The 20,643-nt window shown below is 43.3% G+C and overlaps 1 protein-coding gene across 1 annotated transcript in view; it reads right to left on the bottom strand.

Annotated features, from left to right (window-relative positions):
* The window catches only part of Slc49a4 (solute carrier family 49 member 4), a 76,371-nt gene that overhangs the window by 46,571 nt on the left and 9,157 nt on the right, over positions 1-20,643 (bottom strand). Inside the window, exon 2 of the mRNA XM_052158522.1 lies at positions 9,237-9,330. Within this exon, the coding sequence (XP_052014482.1) occupies positions 9,237-9,330 (94 nt within the window). The remainder of the gene's footprint in view (positions 1-9,236; positions 9,331-20,643) is intronic.

The raw sequence follows: 20,643 nt of genomic DNA, 5'->3' as shown, positions 1-20,643 counted from the left end.
GCCAAGGAGTAAAACTTCTAAAGCCACTACTATACCTCCACTTGAGCTGACATTTAAACAATTTTTAATTGTTTTGTGTCAAGATTTCTCTTGTGTTGCTTTAGCTATCCTGAAACTCTGTAGACCAGGCTGGCCTCATACTAAGAAATCATCCTGCCTCGGCCTCCGGTGACCTGGCTTTTCTCCCCCCAGGAATTTTATCACAGTGATAAAGCTAAAGCAGACACACTGATTTCAGGATGTCATCTGGGAGGGATATGAAGTCAGGATGTGCTATCTGGTTTGCAAGCATTAATATAAGAGACAAAAGCCGGCTAGAGGTTCTTTCCATCCAGAGTCTGCAATGTGAATTTAATGAATTTCTAGGAACTGCAGTCTGAGATTGCTCCTAAACTAAATGATGGGAAACAGAAATTGCTTCTAGCATGTCTACACATACAGATCAGGTGAAGGATGTAATGTCCTTCTGATGTCAGGCTGATCTTTTAAGGATAGTATTAAGACAGTCCTCATTAAACTGGAGTGTAGGGGCAGGAGGGGAGTTCCTAAGTTAAGAGTGTGTACTGCTCCGGCTGCAGCGAACCCAAGTGTGCTCCTAGCACCACAGTGGGCCGCTCACAAGCACCTGCAACTCTAGCTGCAAGGGACTCAATGCTTCTGGCCTCCATGAGCACCTACACACACCTGTAAAAGCCCACAGGTCGACACAAACATAAAACGTAGTCTAAAGGAAATAATACATAGTAAGAGGAAATTCAAGAGCTATAAAAACCATAACCAGGAGTAAAAATCTTTTGGTGTGGTTGCGCTTACGTGGGAACCTTCTGACAAACAGGTCAAGAGACTAGAAGTGCTTGAGGGATACGCTTACTGCCAAGATCCCACAAAACAATCCTATAAAACTTAAGACTGCTCATGACCTAGAGTAGCCTCTGGGTCCCCAAAGCAGCTCCTGGTAGAAAGTGAACTGTGAACTCTGTGCCACCCCAAGAGGGATACAGAGTTCAAGTACAGCCACTGAGAATAGTGGATAAAAACAGTCTGAGCTCAAACGAGCCCCAAAAACCACCCAGACTGGGGGTTTCTCTGCACAGGAAAAGGACCGTATGTTTGAAGACAGAGACAATCGTCTCCTTTCTTTCTTTCAGTATAGTACCGTCAACTCTTAGGAAAGGGAACAGGTAGTCCACATTAAACTGGGGAGCGGGGGCAGGAGAAACTGGCGGCTGAGCTGCACTTTGCCCTCTTTTGCAGATGCACGCCTGGCCACATGACGAGCCTGTACCAATGAGAGGTGGGGTAAATGATGCGCACAGCCTCTGCTCATCACCTAAAGACGCCATGATAGACACCCTTTCAGGGCCAGCTCTGGTCACACGGTCAGGGTGGCGATTGTGGGGTGCTGGAACTACCCACTTCTCTTAAGTACTTTGCTATCTTTTAGACTGCTGTGGGTCACCTCACAATATTAACATTTAAAAGAAAACTAAACTTGCATCAAGCAAAACTACTTGCTGTAGTTTTGGTCCCTTTGTTGCAGAGTCAGACTATTCTGTTAAATAAAAAATAGGTTGTTAAGTGAATATTGACTGAATTATCTATTAAATGATGGGATATGGAAATCAATACTTATTACGTAGGACTACTGTTTCCATTTCCATGGACATTTTTTTTTCATTTTTTTTTCATTTTTGAGATTAATTACACCAAACCCTTGACTTTTTATTTATTTACTTATTTATTTTTATGTGTTGACTGTTAATCTTGGTTTTCAACTTGACACACCTGGGAAGAGGGAGTCTCAGCTGGAGAACTGCCTCCATCCGGCCTGTGGGCATGCCAATGGGGCATTTTCTTGATGGCTAATTTGACGCAGGAAGGTTCATGCTCTGAGGTGACACCATCCCTGGCAGGCGGCCTGAGCTGTATGAGAGGCAGAGAAACAATCTCACGCCAGTGAGCACTGCTCCTCTGTGGCTCCGCTTCCGTCTCTGCCCAGTCCCTGCGCTGACTTCTCCCAGTGATGGAGTAAGGAAGAAACACCCTTTTCTTCCCTACACTGGTTTTGGGCAGTGTTTTATCACGGTTAACATAGAAGCAAACCAAGACAAGTGCTTACAGAATTTACAAGCTACCTAAAACTTTTCAACACACATTCCCCACTTTGCATTTTATGATTTATTTTGAAGCATAAGATTCCAGATGTTGATGTCAAAATATTAACCTAAGCATTACCCCAACCCTATTGCAGGTGGTTGTTTCCCTGTGTGATGTCTTTACTGTTTTTATGCTTAGGAAAACAAACAAACAAACAACTCTTTGGGAACAAGGCCAACTGTGGGAAACAAAGCTTGGGAACAAGGCTTACCAGCTTTGACTCTGTCAGGGATGTGCTTGGATCATGCCGCAGGGTAAGGAGCTGCTCTTTTCTGACATAACCAACGTCAGGGACAGCAGCTGCACTCTGCTTCCTGGAACGACTTAACAAGCACATCCACTTGCGTTTTCACTACTTATTACCAACAGTTTCTAGCCTAGTTTGTTCTTATAACCAATTTGTTGTGGGTAACATAAATGTACTGTTTCTTTTAATATTAAGGAGGGCAAACTCCAAGACAAACTCTTATTTTGAAGGAAAAAAAAGCAATGGGCATTCTCTCAGCAGCCTCTGAAATACTCGTAAATTTTTATTTTTTTTCTTGGGGCAGAATGTGGCTCCAGTGATAGAGTGCTTGCCTAGCTCATAAACTGGGGATGGTGGTGCACTCCTGAGGTGAAGTCAAGACAATTAAGTTCAAAGCCATCCTCAGCTACATAGGGAAGAGGAGGCCAGCCTGGGCTACATTATGAGAGATTCTTCCCAACCTCCCCCAACCAAAAAAGAGCAACGTTAATTTTTTTTTTTGTACATGTGTATGCACATGCGCCATAGCTGTGTGTGGAGGTCAGAGGGCACCTTGCAGTAGCTGTTTCTTTCCTTCAACCATGTGGGTGTCAGGGATTGAACTCAAGTCATCAATTACCACAGTGAGTACATTTCCTGCCCAGACATCTTGCTGGCCCTGAAATAGTCTTAGTGGCCCAATTCAAGCTGCTCTGAAAATCTCACCCACATTCATGACGTGACCCTACACAGGCAGGAGAGAGAGAAAGCGAGTGATCTGCTAACTTTGTAGAGTTCTAACCTGGGCGATGGGACTGGAGTATGTGCCTGATGAATCTTTCATCAAAATATGTGTATTTAATTACCTATATATGTATGGTGTTGAACAAGAAAAGTTTAATACTCCTGTGCAGTCTTGGGGGCCTGGGAACTACCTCAGACATCAACATATCACAATGACAACAAAGAGAAGAAGGACTTAGGGCCAGAACTCTAATTTCCATACCTTTCCCTCTATTAAAGAGTCAAGGGATCATTAAAGACCACTACCACTGGTCTTGAGGCCCACCTCAGCACCACGCAGAAATGCTTAAAATCGTGCTCCCTGAGCTTTAAGAATCAAGCAGGGCAACAGAACTATTAATAGAGTCTAAATCCTCAAGATTTATTTTTGTTTTTATTATGAGTGCTTTGTCTGCATGTACCTGTGTGTGTGTGCCTGGTGCCCAAGGTGGCCAGGAGAGCCATCAGGTGCCTTACCACTGGAGTTACAAAAGATTCTGAGCAGGTGTGTGGGTGCTGGGAACGAACTCATATCTTCTGCAAGAACAACAGTGCTCTTCAGTCCTTAGAGTCTAAGCAGTAATTACCTGATACTCACTTATGCGATTATATCACAGCACGGATTAGTGAAATGCAATTTACTTAACTGTTATTTAAAGTGAAAGTGCTCTGCCCTAGGCAGGTAGTTCTTAAGTCTAAATGAGCATGAGATTACCTAATGGACAGCGTTAAGATTGTTAGCACTGGGGTGGGGACCAAGGATCTACAAGGTTAGTAAATGGGTAGTTTGTGGAGTTTATTTTTAAAGAAACCAATGTAGGGGAACTTTAATTTTATATATTTATAGAAAAGAATCTTAGTTCTTAAATGTATACATTAAATGATCCACATTTCTACACTGGAGAAATTTACATATAACCCTTTCCTGTCTCTCTCTGTCTCTCTCTCTCTTTTATTACGCAGAGTCCATATGCATAAACTGTGGTGCTTGACCAGCCAGGGAAACGGTGAACTGTGAGTGACAGCTCGTGGACGGACACACCCTTCCGCTGAAACTCTAACAAGGCTGCTTAATTACAACTCCAAAGGCCCGAGAGAATGGGATGTTTCTAGTCCAAAGCCAAATTAGGCCCTAGAGGCCCCTCCAGGGCCCACTGACGCCCTCTTTTGTATGTGACCTAACATCTTTGTAGCCATCATGTAAATCCTTGGGATGGACAGACTTCTAGCTCCCACCAAGCAAAGGGCTAAGATGCTGTTGTGCTGCATCTGAGGCCGGCAGTGAGATGTCCGTGAGCTTCCTATGTGATGTTCACACTGATGCATTTGAAAAGTGTCTTGATTTACTTACAGTCTCTTTCACTGAGATTGGGATAACCTGAATCTATGGCCCCCACCATGGTCATTCGTATCAGCCCCGGAATAAGTTATCTCTTGCCTTCTTTGAAGTAAGAGCTGTTTTCTCATCAACATTTCGTAAGCACTTTAATTTCTCTTAATTGAAAAGGTCATACATTCAGCCCTGCGTACAACCCTGCATACAGCCCTGGTGTTTTGTTTTGTCTTATTTTTGTCAGCTTGACACAAGCTAGAGTCGTTTTGGAAGAGGAACCTCAGTTGATAAAATGCCTCTGTCAGATTGCCTATAAATTGCCTGTGCGGAATTTTCTTGACTAGTGACAGATGTGGGAGGTGACAGCCCACTGGGGTTGGTGCCTGGGCAGATGGTCCTGGGTTTCATAAGAAAGCAGGCTAAGCCAACCATGGGGAGATGCATTCCTCCAGGCCTCTGCGTCAGTTCCTGCCTGCAGATTCCTGCTTTGAGTTTTTGCCCTGACTTTCCTCAGTGATGGGCTATACGCTGTAAAATGGAATATATCTTTCCTCCCCAAGTTGCTTTTGGTCACAGTGTTTATCACAGCAACAGAAAGCAACCTAAGACATTGTGATGGTTTGTGTAAGCTTATCCCAGGGAGTGGCACTATTAGAAGGTGTGGCGTTGTTGGAGGAAGTGAGTCACTGTGGGGATGGACCTGGAGAACCCTCAGCTCCTTCTGCACCATGTCTGCCTGGATGCTGCCATGCTTGATGATAATAGACTGAACCTCTGAACCTGTAAGCCAGCCCCTGTTAAATGTCATTTATACGACTCACCTTGATCATGGTGTCTGTTCACAGCCGTAAAACCCTAACTAGGACAAACATATACATATGTGGTAGAACATCCCAAGTCCATTGGCTTCTTCCGCAGAGAGAACCGGCAGCAATGGCTTCTACAAAGAGTTCGTGTTAAAGCTGCCATATATACCTTTGCCTCTGTTTTCTAGTAGTAGAAGCACACTAAACATACTGTTCTAAACCACACTTCTTTGCTCAGAAGCACATTTTCGAGACAGTCCACATCAGCACCTGCAAAACTGTTACCTTTTCCTAGCCACAAACAATCCCACAATCTACTGCATAGGCCTCCGTGGCTGGCTGCTGGGTGAGCCTGGACTTCCTCTATCACAGGCAAAGCTGCACACACATGGGTGTGCCTGCCACCTGGTACAGCTTTACAAGTAGGCTAATTTTCTATAAATACAGAGTAAAGAACACGTACACTTTAAACCAGATATATTGCCCCAATGCTGTGCTAATAGGACATCCCAAACTGTACCAACACCAGCGATGCCAGCTACACATCTAATCACTGTCTTAGCTTCTGTTTATTTAACCATGACAGAAGGCTGGCTTCTGTCCCTCAGTTCTGTCACATGCATTTTAATTTCTATTATTGCTTGTCATCCCCATTCCCTTCTGGATTGCTACTTCTTTACCGACGACATAATTACTTCCAACTCAAGAAATGCCTCATTTGTCTTATGCCTACTTTTTAACTTGTCTTTTGACTTTGTTTTACAGTGTGGCTAACCATGAAGACATTTGACCACATTTTAATGTGGCTTTTGGGGTTTGTGTCTTAGTTGTCAGGCCTCCTCCTCTCTCGGCTTCTTTAAAACAACCATTTTCCTAATATTGTTATGGCTTGTTTTTATATGTTTAGGCCTTTGATACAACATGAATTTATTAAAGCAGGAAGGCAAGGATCTAGGCTTCTTCTCATTGATTTTTTTTTTAGCTTCTAAAAGCCTTGGAGCAAATGGCCTTTTCTCCTGCAGCCATTCAAAAGAGACGTTGGCCAGATGCGAGGCATTTATGAAGACTTTCTAGAGAAACCTATGTTTATCAGAACCACACCCTTCAGCTGTCTGACACGCCAGTAAAGCTACTCAATGTTTGCACTGACAAGTGACTCTGAATGGAAAGCTAACACACACAGCACGTGTTATGGATGCTTGACTAAGGACAGAATCACTTGCTGTGACTTGACCTGAAGGAAGTCTAGCTTGTCTGTGGAGCGGGCCACACAGCTCTGCACACTACAATGTAGTGATGTTTGCTGCTACAGAACATTTATAGTTTCTTCTGGTTGCTATTAGACTGGGTCTTAGGAGACATGTGTTATGATTCATTATTTGTGCCTCCCACCTTATCTGTGAGGCTGTCAAGAAAAAGTAGCAAAATATCTTTTCCTGACTTTTCATCAGGACCTTCAGATAAAATGCTATATTATAATATATTAATTAATACATTGGTTGGCATATTTATCAATAATATACCCATATCATCCAAAGGTGGAACTCATTAGAAAGCACTCCTCAGGAAGCTGCTATTCACGCATCCTGAGAGTCACAGGACTCAAGATTTAGGAAGTCAGGATGGAGGGTACCATTCCAACAGGCTGTGTGAGAACTCTAAAGCTCCACGTGAGGTGAGCCCACAAGATGTAGGCTGTCAAATTCTTGTTTCAGTGATTGTCTTACTTAGGGTTTTACTGCTGTGAACAGACACAATGACCAAGGCAAGTCTTATGAGCTGGTTTACAGGTTCAGACGTTCAGTCCATTGTCATCAAGGCAGAAGCATGGCAGCATCCAGGCAGGTGTGGTGCAGGAGGAGCTGAGGGTTCTACATCTTCATCCCAAGGAAGCCAGGAACAGATTGGGCATCCTCAGGCATCTAGGAGGAAGATCTCCAAGCCCATCCCCACAGTGACACACTTCCTCCAACAAGGAGGAATGCAACAGGAGCATATGCAAACCGTCACAGTGACATTTAAATGAATTTAGTAGGTCTTTATTACTTCCACAATGTCATATAAACTGAAAAAGTAGCAATCTAGCACATTTACCAGATAAAAATATAGGTTCTAATTATAGTATTTTCATTTTGACAGCTGTACTATAAATGCTACTTGGAATTACTGTAGGACACAGAGTATCTTAGTCTGGGGAATCTATTCTTTACAGAGGAACACAAGATTGAAAATTAAATTTATACCATCTCCTTAGGAAAGGCTCGCTATCTCTGAGCTGTTTCTCCTTCCTGTCCACACTTTCTTTATTCACATTTCCTTGTTAACTCCATTTCTCATTCTCCTCTGTTTCACTTTCTCTGCCAGAACACAGTCCCAACTCTTCATTTCTAGAATCACAAGTGGGGGGCTGAAGAAGGATGTAGCGCTGGGACATAAGAGCACAGGTGGTCCAGAGCAGAACTGAACCCACAGCTGAGTGACATGGTCAGAGTGCCTTGAGCACATTATACTGACATTGTATTTCAGTTCCATGATGCTTAAAAACAAACAAATCTGCACTGTTTAAAAAATTTAGGCCACATCAAACATAATAAAGACCCAACTCGAGAGGACGAAAGCCGACAGACAGCCTTCCACGGAGCCTGTGTGTCTTTTTCTGGCTTTCTTTTACAATACAAAACATTTGCAACTTAAGTTTCCCGAAAAGAGAATATATTTTGAAAATCAAAAAATGAACATTTATTTTTAAACTGTTAAGTTCTGTTCTAAATGAAAGCCACCCACCTTGCCTCATACATCTATCTGTAATAGAACCATAGGCAGTGGCTCTGCCTCAGCCACACATGACCTCTGACCTCTCCTCACATTTGCGCTCACACAGGCCATCCTTCCCAGAACCCCTTGCAGCCAGGAGTTCCCTGGATCCCTTTCCTCCCCACATCTGCATTTCCAGCAGCAAGTTCTCCAAAGTACAGAGTTTCGACACTTTTTCATGTAATCATTGCTACCACAAGGCCCAGCGGCCATCTTCCCTGGTTTGTTGACTAGTTTCCCAGTGGCTTCCTTATTTTGCCTGTGACCTCCAGCTTCCCTACAGGCAGAACAGCAGCCTGTAAACCAGGACACTGCACAGCTTAAAACCTCCAGTGGTTTCCTAGCTCAGAAAAAGCCCTGAAGTCTATACAGGAGCTCAATGATCTTAGAGGATCCAGCCCCACACTTCCACAGCGCCGATCATTACTTGACTTTAGGTTTTTCCAAAAAGCCACTCACTCACTCGATTCTAGCCACCATGGTCTCCCTGCCAGGGGCGCCCTCCCCTCATCTGCCATTTACACCTGTGGATATCTCTGCACAACCAAAACTACTCTGTTCCAAGGAGTAATTTTATATCTCCTCTATACCTTTACCTCTATTTTTAAAAACATTTTTTTTTAGATTTACCTGTTTTACTTAGAGTGTATGAATGTACTGCCTGCACATACATATGTGCATACTTGTTGGAGTCCCTGGAACTGGGGTATACTGATGGTTGCTAGCTGCCCTGTAGAGCTAGGAACTGAGCCCAGGTCCTCTGCAAGAGCGACAAGTGCTCTTAACCGCTAAGCCATCTCTCCTGTCCTTCTATTATGTAATACGCGTGTGTGACCTGTTATACTTATTTGTGCATTTCGCATGGTTTTTATAGCTCCTGGGTAATAAGAAGATTCACTTGTTTTTATTTGTTTTGTTTCCACAACTAGTCCAGCATCTTTCATATGAAAAGAATCTAAGTTAACCAACTAAGTTTACTGTGGAGACACAGTAAAGAATGAAGGCTTTCACACCTGTGGTTCTCTATAGACCACATTATCAGAGCCTTAGAGTCAAGCATAAATAACACACTTGCAGTCAAAGATTAAAATGTGCAGAAATGTCTTTTAGGACTTACCTTTTTCTAAGGGTTAAATCTGATACAGGGATGCATCTTAGACCAGTTCCCAAAACCATAAGAAATGACGTCAGAAGCACAGTGACCCGCAGACCTAAGATGAAGAAAGCATCCAGATGAGTTCTGTTTTCTTTATGGGAGCCCAGTGTTAACTGGGATTCATTTTGTGTAATTATTCTTACATTACATTCTCACACAACAGCTTTTCCCTAACATGAGAAGGGACAAAACAGCCTGTACACTGGAAACTGATGGTTTTTACCTGAGCAGAAAACTGGAATGACTACAAAGACCCAGGGAAGGTGTCCTGTAGCCATGGCAACTAGAGCAGACCACTATACAGAAGCAGTCTTTGGTCCTGGTTGTTAGGGGTTGGTTCTAATGCTGTCTCAATCCATTGAGCTCCCAAAGGCCACGTTCCCAGATGCTGAGGGTCTCCACCCACAGCTGGATTTGACTGGCAATCAAGAATTGCTGTACAGCCAATGGCTGGGTAGGTAGACTGAGGCAGGACCTAGGGATTTGGGCAGGCATGAAATAGGGAAGAGGAAGGAGTGGAAAGAGGAAGGATCGTGATGTCTCAGGAGACAGATCAGATTTAGAGCTGCAGAAGAAAATGTATTCAAAATGTTGATGGAATGGGAAAGCGGCCTTCTGGGAGGGGCTCCCAGAAGGTAATAGGGCAGCAAAGACAAAACATAGGAGTATTGGAGGGAAATGTATGCTAGCCGGGTGGAGGATTAGAACTGCTCAGCCTTTGAACTAGTCAAGACATATTTAAAATTAACTGGTGCACACGGGTGTGAGTGTGTGTGTGTGTGTGTGTGTGTGTGTGTGTGTGTGTATGTGTGTGTGTGTGTGTGTCCTTCATTTGAGGATCCAGATAGCTCTTGGACAGGTGGGCACAGAGGTTTAACAAACTACCGCTACATTAATGGAGCTACTGACAAGCCCTAGTGTCAGGAAACCCTGCCCGGAATTCCAACTCCCCCAATTACCTCCCCCAGCTGAGTGCAAGTCACTTTGGGTGATGCTAGGCTATAGTAGAAAGTTATTAAAACAGGACTCCATGAGGCTCCCCAACGATGGGGGTGATGCATTTGTCTGGGTGTCTCTGTGATCTGTCATTAAACCTTTGTCTGCCCTGTAAGAAAATTTAGTAAGTTCACTGTTCACCAAGTTGAACTTTGGTGAAATAATACTTTGGTCTGACTTTGGTGCCCATCTGGGGTTACTAGTATTAATTTGTGTCCCCCCACAGGAAGAGTCACCCCCATCATACATACAAGAATACATACACAGATCACCATCATGACAATCAGAAAAAAATGGAGACATTTTAGGGCTCTGGCTGGCCAAGAATTTGCTGTGTCTACCAAGTTAACCTTGAACTCACAAAAATCCACCTGCCTCTGCCTCATGGGTGCTGGAATTAAAGATGTGTGTTACCATTCCTGACAAGTTTAAAAAAAAAAAATGCTTTAGGGGCTGGAGAGATGGCTCAGTGGGTAAGACCACTGACTGCTCTTCCAAAGGTCCTGAGTTCAAATCCCAGCACCCACATGGTAGCTCCAACCATCCATAAAGAGATCTGATGCCTTCTTCTGGTGTGTCTGAAGACAGCTACAGCGTCCTTACATATAATAAATAAATAAATCTTTAAAAAAAAGCTTTATTTTGTTTTCATTTAAATCATGCCTCAAGACTTTAGGGAATACTGTGCACCAGGTAGTTTTTCCTCTGTATTCTTAATATGACCAGTTATTATCAAATGTGTGCCAATGACCAGGCATATAAAAGGGCAAGAGAATATAAAAACAAGGTATGAAATGTCAGGGAGACAGGGGACTGTCCGGATCAGATTTGGTGGACGGAGGGCATGGTCTTGATGGTTAATTGATGGAGGAGGGTCCAGCAACCTTTCCCTGGTCCTGGACTGCACAAGGAAACAGGAGTCAGAGTGACCCTGTAAGCAGCCTTCCTTCCAAGGTCCTGCTTCAAGTTCCTGTCCTGGCTTCCCTTTAACAATGAACAAACTGTCACCTGGAATTATGAGCCAAATAAATCCTTTCTCCCCTAAGATGCTTTTGAGCATAGTATTTGTCCCAGCTGCAGATTGAAAGAGAAGGCATAGTAACTAGAAATACACATGATGGCAAGTAAGACTTACACTGTGAATATATAATGAACCGTATAATGATGCTGCATCTGCCCATGTTTGGAATGCTGTTCTTTTTGTCTGTACTGAACTACTATTACCTTGTGTTTGTAGCAGTCACATCACTCAGATGACTCATACAAGTAACAGTACAGGTACCCCCCCATTCTTTCAAATACTCCCAAATTCATTTTTTTTGGGGGGGGGGTTTGGAGACAGGGTTTTTCTGTATAGCCCTGGGCTGTCCTGGAACTCACTCTGTAGACCAGGCTGGCCTTGACCTCAGAAATCCACCTGCCTCTGCCTACCAGAGTGCTGGGATTACAGGAGTGCGCCACCACCGCCCAGCCAAATTCAACATTTGAAACCATGCTACAGAGAAAAAAGAATTAACAATTAATGAAATGTTTTCCTTTTCAGAAAAAAAAAATTTATTAGCGGGTAGACAGTTACATATTTGGATTTCAAATTTCTTCTCTGCTTGAAGGAAACTGAAAGTCAACAAAACGATGATTATGCAGAACAAACATCACAGGGAAATAAATTTAAGATCCAGATCAGGCACATAAACGCCACACTGAGAATACTTTGTGATATGAATGGGGCAAACTTTATAATATTCTTATATAATCTGAATATGATTAATGCAATTTGGCAGAAGGAATGCCACAGAGAATTGTGCTTCCCGGTAACAAGTAATGCATACATACTGCTCATTACTGCTTCTACTAGCAGAACACAGGCTTGGAAATGGCAGTTTAGCCACAGGATATAGTGTAATTAATGAAAAATACACACATGGCCATAAATACGCTAAAACTGCAGGACGGGACCTGTTTTCAGCTATTCTGGGCACCCAATGAGACACCAGACAGAGCTTTATATTTTATATTGTGCACAAGGTTTATCTTCCTCCTAAGGATTCTGCTTGCAATTGTAGAGGCAATCAAGAAGTTGTGGGGCACTGACTGTGCCGTGTGGTCCACGTAACCCATTACTGCTGCCCAGGACTCTTCTATGCAGGGTGCTTTTAATCAAATATATGTTGCTATAATAGCTTATATAAGTGTAAGGATGAGGAGCTTCTGAAAAGCTCACCATTAAAGCAATTTTGGGTGGCTAGCATGGTGATACAGAGAAACTAGTAGTAGGCTTTTTGTTTAATTGTTGCCAAGTATTACTTAATCTATTCCACTTAGACTCTCAGTCTTGAATGGAATACTTCCTGTCATAGAGAGTACGTCAACAAGGCAGGACTCTCTAATTCCATTTAATTAGAGAGGATATATCAAGTCATTTCAGGGGGGAGATGTATAATAAAGGACCCAATGAAACACACTTAAAGAGAAGAAAGAAAACTTACATATGAATGGTCCTCAGGCAATCACAGTATGTGAAGGGAAAAAAAAAACATGTAATGAAGAGTATGATAGAACACATTCCTACAAGCAAACAATATTTTGTCTGTATACGAAATACAAAATATTGTCTGTATTTCGTATAGAGACAAAATACCCACACACGTAAAAGGAAAGACAAAATAAATCTTTTTATAAGTAAATTTTAAAATGTCCATAATTACACTAAAGAAAAGTACAAGTAGGCTGGAGAGATGATTCCGTGGTTAAGAGCACTGACTGCTCTTCCAGAGGTCCTGAGTTCAATTCCCAGCAACCACATAGTGGCTCACAACCATCAGTAATGGGATCTGATGCCCTCTTCTGGTGTGTCTGAAGACAGCTACAGTGTACTCACATACATTAAAAATAAATAAATAAATCTTAAAAACATATATAAAGAAAGAAAAGTACAAGTATTTAATAAAATAGAAAGAAAGAATCCAGATGAAATTAACTCAAGAACCGAGCTGCAGGGTCAAAGTTCATGGGTGAGAGTGTGCTTGTCGCCGGCCTCCCTTTCCTTCGGTGAAGGGAAGGCAAGCCTGCTTGCTGCCAAGCCTCTCTTCTCCCATCACCAGTCAACCACAGATACTATCAGGATAATGACACTGTGCCTGCTTATCCTGCTTACAGCTGTGACAAAAAGGTCTAAAATCCACAGATCATCCTTATCCCACTATGTGTATCTATTTATCCTTTAATCCAACGTCTCTGAAATCTCTAACTCTGATAGTCTCCCACTGTGCCTTCTGGAGGGCCCACACAATCACTGGGACCCGACCTTAAGTCCTCCTCCAAGCATCTCTCCACCTTGTCTTCCTACAGTGAGGCCCCACTTAGATGCTGCTTCCACTGCCACTTCCTAAGCACGCTGTGCTTCTGTCTCAAAGCATTCCAGTCCCCCTTCTCTCGGGCATTTTAAAATTCTCTGTATCACTGGCCCCGAGCAATATGATTATATGCTTTGATGTTGATATGATTATGTTTTGATGTAGTTTTATTCATGTTGCTTCTGTTGAGATTCCCAGATATGCAGGAGAGATCAAGCTTGAAAAGTTTTCTTCCATTATTTCTTCAAAACATTTTTTTCTATCACCACATTTAATCTATACTTTATCTTCCCATCTTCTCCTGAGATTCCAACCACTTGTATATTAGGACATTTTAAATGGTCTCACCCATCCAATGGGCAAACACCAATTTATAACACTATTAATAATAGTCTGTTATGCTTGCAGACAGGAGTCTAGCATGGCTGTCCTCTGAGAGGCTCTACCCAGAAGCCGACTCAGATAGACACAGACACAGCTAAAGAGTGGATGGAGTTTAGGGACTATTAAGGAAGAGTTGGGGAAGTCTTGGGGTTCCGAAGGGGATAGGAATTCCACGGGAAGACCAGCAGAACCCTTGGGGCTCTCAAGAGACTGAACGACCAACCAAAGAATGAACATACATAGGCTGGACTTAGGCCTCCCCATACATATGTAATAGGTGTGCAACTTGATCGTCACGTGGGTCCTGAACAACTGGAACGTCTGTCTGTATGTAAGATGTGTTCTTCAATTAGGTTTCAATTGTCTGGCCTCAGTGGGAGAAGATGTGCCTAGCCTCCCAGAGACTTGATGTGTTATGGTAGGGTGATACCCAGGGAGCCCCCACTCACTCAGAGAAGGGGAAGGATTATGAGGGGGTGGAGAGCAAGATGGAATGGGAATAAGTAAAAAATAAAGAAATAAATAAAAATATAAAATTAAAAAAAAATCTTATAAGTCACTGAGCCCCAGTACTAGATTTTTTTAAAAATCTAATTTTTAATTAAAAATTAGATACTAATTAAACTTTTCAACTCTAGGAGTTTAATATTGGCCTTTTAATAATTCTATATTTCTCTTAAGACAGTAAAGCTTTCTTCTACCTTCTTAAATACATACGGGGTATATTTACCAAAGATTCTTCCATTCTGGTTGTCACAGGTATAAGCCATATCCGGGCTTTAGAAGTGTTTTTTCCTGCCTTCTCTTTTAGTGTTTTTGTTTTGTTTTGTCCAGCCTTTCAAAAATTTTTTTCCAGACAAAATTCCTCTCGTACATCAAGAAATTTCTTTCTCTAGGGCTTCTTTCTCTTTAGTACTGTACCAAAGAACTCTTTTTGCTGGCCTCTTTGATTTTTCTTTAAAAATTTTTTGACATTTATTTTGTGTGTGTGAGCAATTGTGAGTGTCAGAGGACAATTAGCAGGAGTTATCACCATGTGTGTCCCAGGGACTAAAGTCAAGTTATCAAGCATGGCAGTAAGTGCCCTTGCTTGCTGAGCCATGTCACTAGCCTAAGAATGCACCAGTTTATAACTATCCTGTCGTGTTGAGACAGTTTCATGGAATCCATGTAGACCAGGAGCCAAATGAGACAGGACAGACTTGAACTCTTAAGCCTTTCGTTCATCCCCGCAGTGGTTGGGATTACAGGTCTGTGCACCACTATTCTGGTTTAGGGGGTGCTGGGGGTGAGCGCCAAGGTGGCTGACCTGGTGGGTGGGAATCCTACCAATTGGGCTACACTGCAAAGTCTAAATTCATAACGTGTTGTATTAAATATTTCATAAGTAAGTCCCAATGGTAGGTTCGGCACCCGCCTCAGTGCTTTATATTCCCAAATACAAGGCGCACACACAGCCTTTATACTTGAATATGCCTTAAGCTGGGCCACTACCTCACCTCCACGTAGTTAATCCCGAGTTATTACTTACTAATTCTCTGTCCTATCTAGGCTGCTCTGGACCCACAGGGCTGCCAAGCTGGGTCACGTCCTGGGCCTCGCTCTCCCAGCTCCTTCACATGTGGCCATGTCTCTCTGTCCTGCACTCTTCTCAGACATGGCGGATCTCTCCTTCTTCTCCTGGTCCCAAGCCCCGGAATCCTAAAGTCCCGCCTCTGTCTGCCCTGCCCAGCCATTGGCTGCTGGCATCTTCATTTTCCAATCAGAACCAACTGGGAGCAGGTTCCCAGAAGCTAAGCGCAGACATTCCGGTGCATTCCGGTTTTTGGGGGGAACATAATTAGCACTAGAACACAAACAACTACAATAACCAAGTCTTCAACTTAGGAAAAATGATGGCCTCTCCGAGAGCCTTTGCACTGCTCCTCTCCAGAGTCAGCTGAAGTCGTCATAAGGGCCACTGCTGTGCCCAGTCATTCGGTGTCTAAGATCCATGTCTCATCTTTTTTTTTTGTTGTTTTGCTTTAGTGAAAATCAGTTCCTGAATTTTCCCATCAGGCTCCATTAGTTACTTCTGCTGCTGTGATAAAACACCACAACCAAGGCAGCTTGCAGAAGGAAGGACTGGTCTGGTTTACGGTTTGAATACGAGTTGGCAGGAGCAGAGTAGCAGCAGCCTGCAGCAGGATGCTGAGAGACCACATATTTATACAACAGGCATGAAGCAGAGGGCAGACTGCAAGTGGAACAAAGCCTTAAACCCTCAACGCTCGTCCCACTGACATACTTCCTCCACCAAGGCTCTCCAAAACCTCTCCAAGGCTCCACCACCAATAACCAAGTGCTCAGATACCTGAGCCTACGGGCAGGGAGGGGCACTCCGACTCAAGCCTCCACATTCCACTCCCTGGCACCCAGTCTCACAGCAATAGCATAATGCAAAACACATTTAGTCCAACTTCTGAAACACCCAGAGTCTTCCACAGTTTCAATGCTTTTAAATGTCTCTTTGAGACTCAAGAAAATCTAATTGTAAGCCTCTGCAAACGTCAAAAAAGCAAATTACAGACCTTCAACATTTAACATCACAGAATACAGATGACCACACCAATGTACAGTCATAACAGGGTGTCATGTCACATGGTAGGAACTTGAATTGATCAAGGTGAACTTCCTCTCCCAGCCTTTGTTGAGCAGGGATTCCTGTGCTGTTCAGGTTCCTGTTCTACCTAGGGGGGAGAGCTCAGAAGGAAGGTGAATTTCTTTGTTCCTCCAGGTCTACTAATTCCCGAATTAAGCAGGTGACCTACCCAGCTGCCAGATGACTTCTCCGGAACTCAGCCCGGAGTCTGGGGAGAGGGGTTTTCCCAAGCTCTATACTGACTAACATTTATTAAAGTTTCAGCCTCGACCTGCAAATGTCACCCTGGCCCTTGTTCGCTGCTTCTCCATCCATCCTTCAGCTTCTCTTCCAGGAACCAGTTCGCAGTAGCTGCAGGCAGCAACACGCGGGAAGGCAGGATTGAGGCCCATGACTTTCAAGCCAGTAAGGAGCAACCCTCCATGGACTCTGCATCATCCCCTGCCTCTAAGTTCCTGTCATTTTGATTTCCTGCCTTGAGTTTCCATAATAGGTTTGTAGAATGTAAACTAAATAAACCCTTTCCTCCCTCCCCAGATTGCTTTTGGTCGTGGTGTTCCATCACAGCAATAGAAAGCCTTAGACAGCTATCTACTTGTTACATTCTCGGTTACATTCTGCCTGCACTTTTACAAAATCGCATCGTGACAATCTGAATTACAAGCATCTGGATTTTCCATCATGACCTCTCTTTCCCACATATTCCCTCTCACACACTAACAACCAAGACAAGAAAAGTTTTATCTTACAAAGGATAGTAAATGGGGCTGAAGAGCTGGATCAGTGGCAAGGGCACTTCTTCCTATGAAAGACTCCCAGTACCCACAGGGGGCCTCACCACCTCCCCAGGCACCAAGACTCCCAGTACCCACAGGGGCCTCACCACCTCCCCAGGCACCAAGACTCCCAGTACCCACAGGGGCCTCACCACCTCCCCAGGCACCAGGCACACAAATGGGTTTACCTACAAAGATACATAAAATAATAAAAATAAACCTAAAAAAATAAGAAAAAGTACGAAAGTTAGGAAGTTACTAATGTTTCTTATTTACCTAAGGACTCCTTCTTTTGCTCTTGGCCCAGCTTATATCCCTTTTCACTCCACTCTCAATCCTTTGTCCTCAGCATAGACTTTTTTTGGTGCTATTTTCCTAGTGAAACACACACACACACACACACACACACACAGTGTACATATGCATAAAAGTACATTTCTGCTATGGCCTAACTAGCATGTCCAATAGAACACAGCAGTGATCATGTAACTACACAGTCTCATCTCACATCAAATTAATAATCAACCATTCAAAGTAGGCCTTCAATGCTGAAACGATCCAACCACCAACTTCTAATCAATATCTTCTGAAGATCCCTAGAAAGCATTCTGTAAGTTATTATTTCTCCAATCCCTGATCTCATTCATCAAGGAATAATTTTGTTTCTGATTTTCTGAGACATAGGCAGAATAAATCCCATGAGCTACCACCACCTATCACTGCATCAATTTGATAAACATCTTGTCTTCTGTTACTAGTAAGTATTAGTTGTCAAGGCTCCTAAGGCCACCTAGTCTATGTTGTAAAGAATGCATGTCATCATAGTAATACTAAAGCACATCAATTCCTCTTTCTTCCAGCATCTATTTTCCTCTTCCTCATGTATCCATAGGCTACTGTATCACTAATATATACTTTAAGTTCTTTTATGTAAAAGAAGAAAATTCTTAGTGGCTACATTCCCTCTAGCTCTTATTCAAATCCTCTTTTTCCTTTATGGTATGACTTCTGGAAGCAATGCCTACCTTCACTGTCTCCAATGTTTCTCTCCCACGTCATTCTTACCTCACCATAGTATTCCAGTGAGGCCATTCTTTCAAATGGCACAGAAGAGCTTCATGTTCTAAATCTAAGGCTCAATTCTGTCCTCACTTGTGGGTTCATTCCTTTTTCCCTAACTTCTGAATCCTGGGGTGTTCCAGGTTCGGCCTTTTCTCAATCTCTACCACTCTCCACAGATATCTAACCTAGCCCTGAAATGTCAAATCCCACTACAGCTGACAGTTGCTATACATGCAGGCCTCTTCTCTGAACTTCATATTTATATTTATATCTAAAAACTGACAGTTTTATCTATCTTCATGAACTAACAGGCATTTCAAATCCCCAGTCTTCATGCCATTTCTCTTAAATACCTTTCATTCCTTTCATAATCTTTGTGTGTGTGTGTGTGTGTGTGTGTGTGTGTGTGTGTGTGAGGGTGGGGGCTTATGGGGGAAGGTCTTACTACAAGGTAGCACTGGCTGGCCTGGAAATTACTATGGAGACCAGGCTATCCTCAAATTCACAGAGATCAGCCTGCCTCCGCCTCCTGAGTGTGGGGATTAAAGGAATGTGCCACTCACTATACCTGGCCTCCCTTCCATAGTCTTATAAATACCCTAGTAGATCAAAGTTCTATTCTCCCTGTTACTAGAAAGCTAAGAGATACATTAGCCTTCTATTCCTTCACATGCTATATATCCAACACTTCAACAATACTGGAGATTCTACTTCAACATGTATGTCCAGTCTAACCTCATCTCAAACCCTCCACTGCTACCGCCAGTGTTGAAAGCCAGAATTGGCTCTATTTCCCACCTGGGCTTTCCTACTAGCCAAAGAGGTCTTCCTGCTCAGGCCAACAGCAGAGTCATCTTTCCTCCTCTGTTCAAAGCCTCACAGCTAAGCTCACTCCTAAGAGCCAATGTCCTTACAGTGGCTGAAGAGGTCCAGCCTGAGCCAGCCTCTCTCTAGCTCTCTGACCCCATCTCTGGCTGCAGTTCCCATCACTGGCACTACTCTAGCCTAGCAGTTCCTTCTGGGATGTGACAAACAATGATCTTTGCCATTACCTTTTCTTGAGGCTTGGTCTGTTGCTGTGTATTATAATCCTAGTGAAATCTCATGGTTAATAGCTTTTGTTGTGCAAATTTTGTTCCTTAATTTGAAACTATTGGTGTCTTAGTTAAGGTTTTACTGCTGTGAACAGATACCATGACCAAAGCAAGTCTTGTAAAGGACAACATTTTTGGACTGGCTTATAGGTTCAATGGTTCAGATCATCATCATTGAGGTGAGATCAGGGCAGCATCTAGGCAGGCATGGTGCAGGAAGAGCTGAGAGTTCTACATCTTCATCTGAAGGCTGTTAGTAGAAGACTGACTTCTAGGCAGCTAGAATGAGGGTCTTAAGCCCACGCCCACAGTGACACACATACTCCAACAAGGCCACACCTCCTAATAGTGCCACTGCCTGGACCAAGCATATACAAACCATCGCATTTCACTCCCTGGCCCCCATAGGCTTGTTCAAACACATGAGTCTATGGGGGCCATACCTAGCCATAGCATAATAAAAAATACATTTAGTCCAACTTCTAAAGTCCCCATAGTCTATAACAGTCTCAAAAATGTTAAAAGTCCAAAGTTCAAAGTCTCTTCTGAGATCCATCCAATCACCTAACAGTAATCCCCAAATCAAGACAGGAAAACAACTGGGCAAACTCCAAACACTGCATTTCCATGTCTGGTGTCAAAGTGGTCTTCAGGTCTCCTTTTTCATCTTTGTTGACTGCAACAAACTTCTTTCTCCTGGGCTATTTCCACCCCCTATTAGCAGCTTTCCTCAGCAGATAGTCCATGGCTTTGGCATCTGGAACATCTTGGAGTCTCCAAGGCAACCTCCATGTTACAGCTTCTTGTTTCAATGTCTGGGATCCACACATGATCTTCTGGGCTCCTCTCAAGGGCTGGCATCACTTCTCCAGCTCTGCCTTCTGTAGCACTCTGAGCTTAAGTTGATCCACTCCACTGCTGCTGCTGTTCTTGGTGATCATCCCATAGTACTAGCATCTCCAATACACTGGGGTCTTCCATAGAAACTACTCTTCACCAATAGCCTCTCATAGGCTCTCTTCAGGGTGCCAGGCCTCAAATCCTTTGCATGAACCCTTCAGT

The sequence above is a fragment of the Apodemus sylvaticus genome, chromosome 15 (assembly GCF_947179515.1).
Source record: "Apodemus sylvaticus chromosome 15, mApoSyl1.1, whole genome shotgun sequence".
NCBI lineage: Eukaryota > Metazoa > Chordata > Mammalia > Rodentia > Muridae > Apodemus > Apodemus sylvaticus.
The sequence above is the reverse complement of the archived record's forward strand: the minus strand, read 5'-3'. Positions and strand labels throughout refer to the sequence as shown.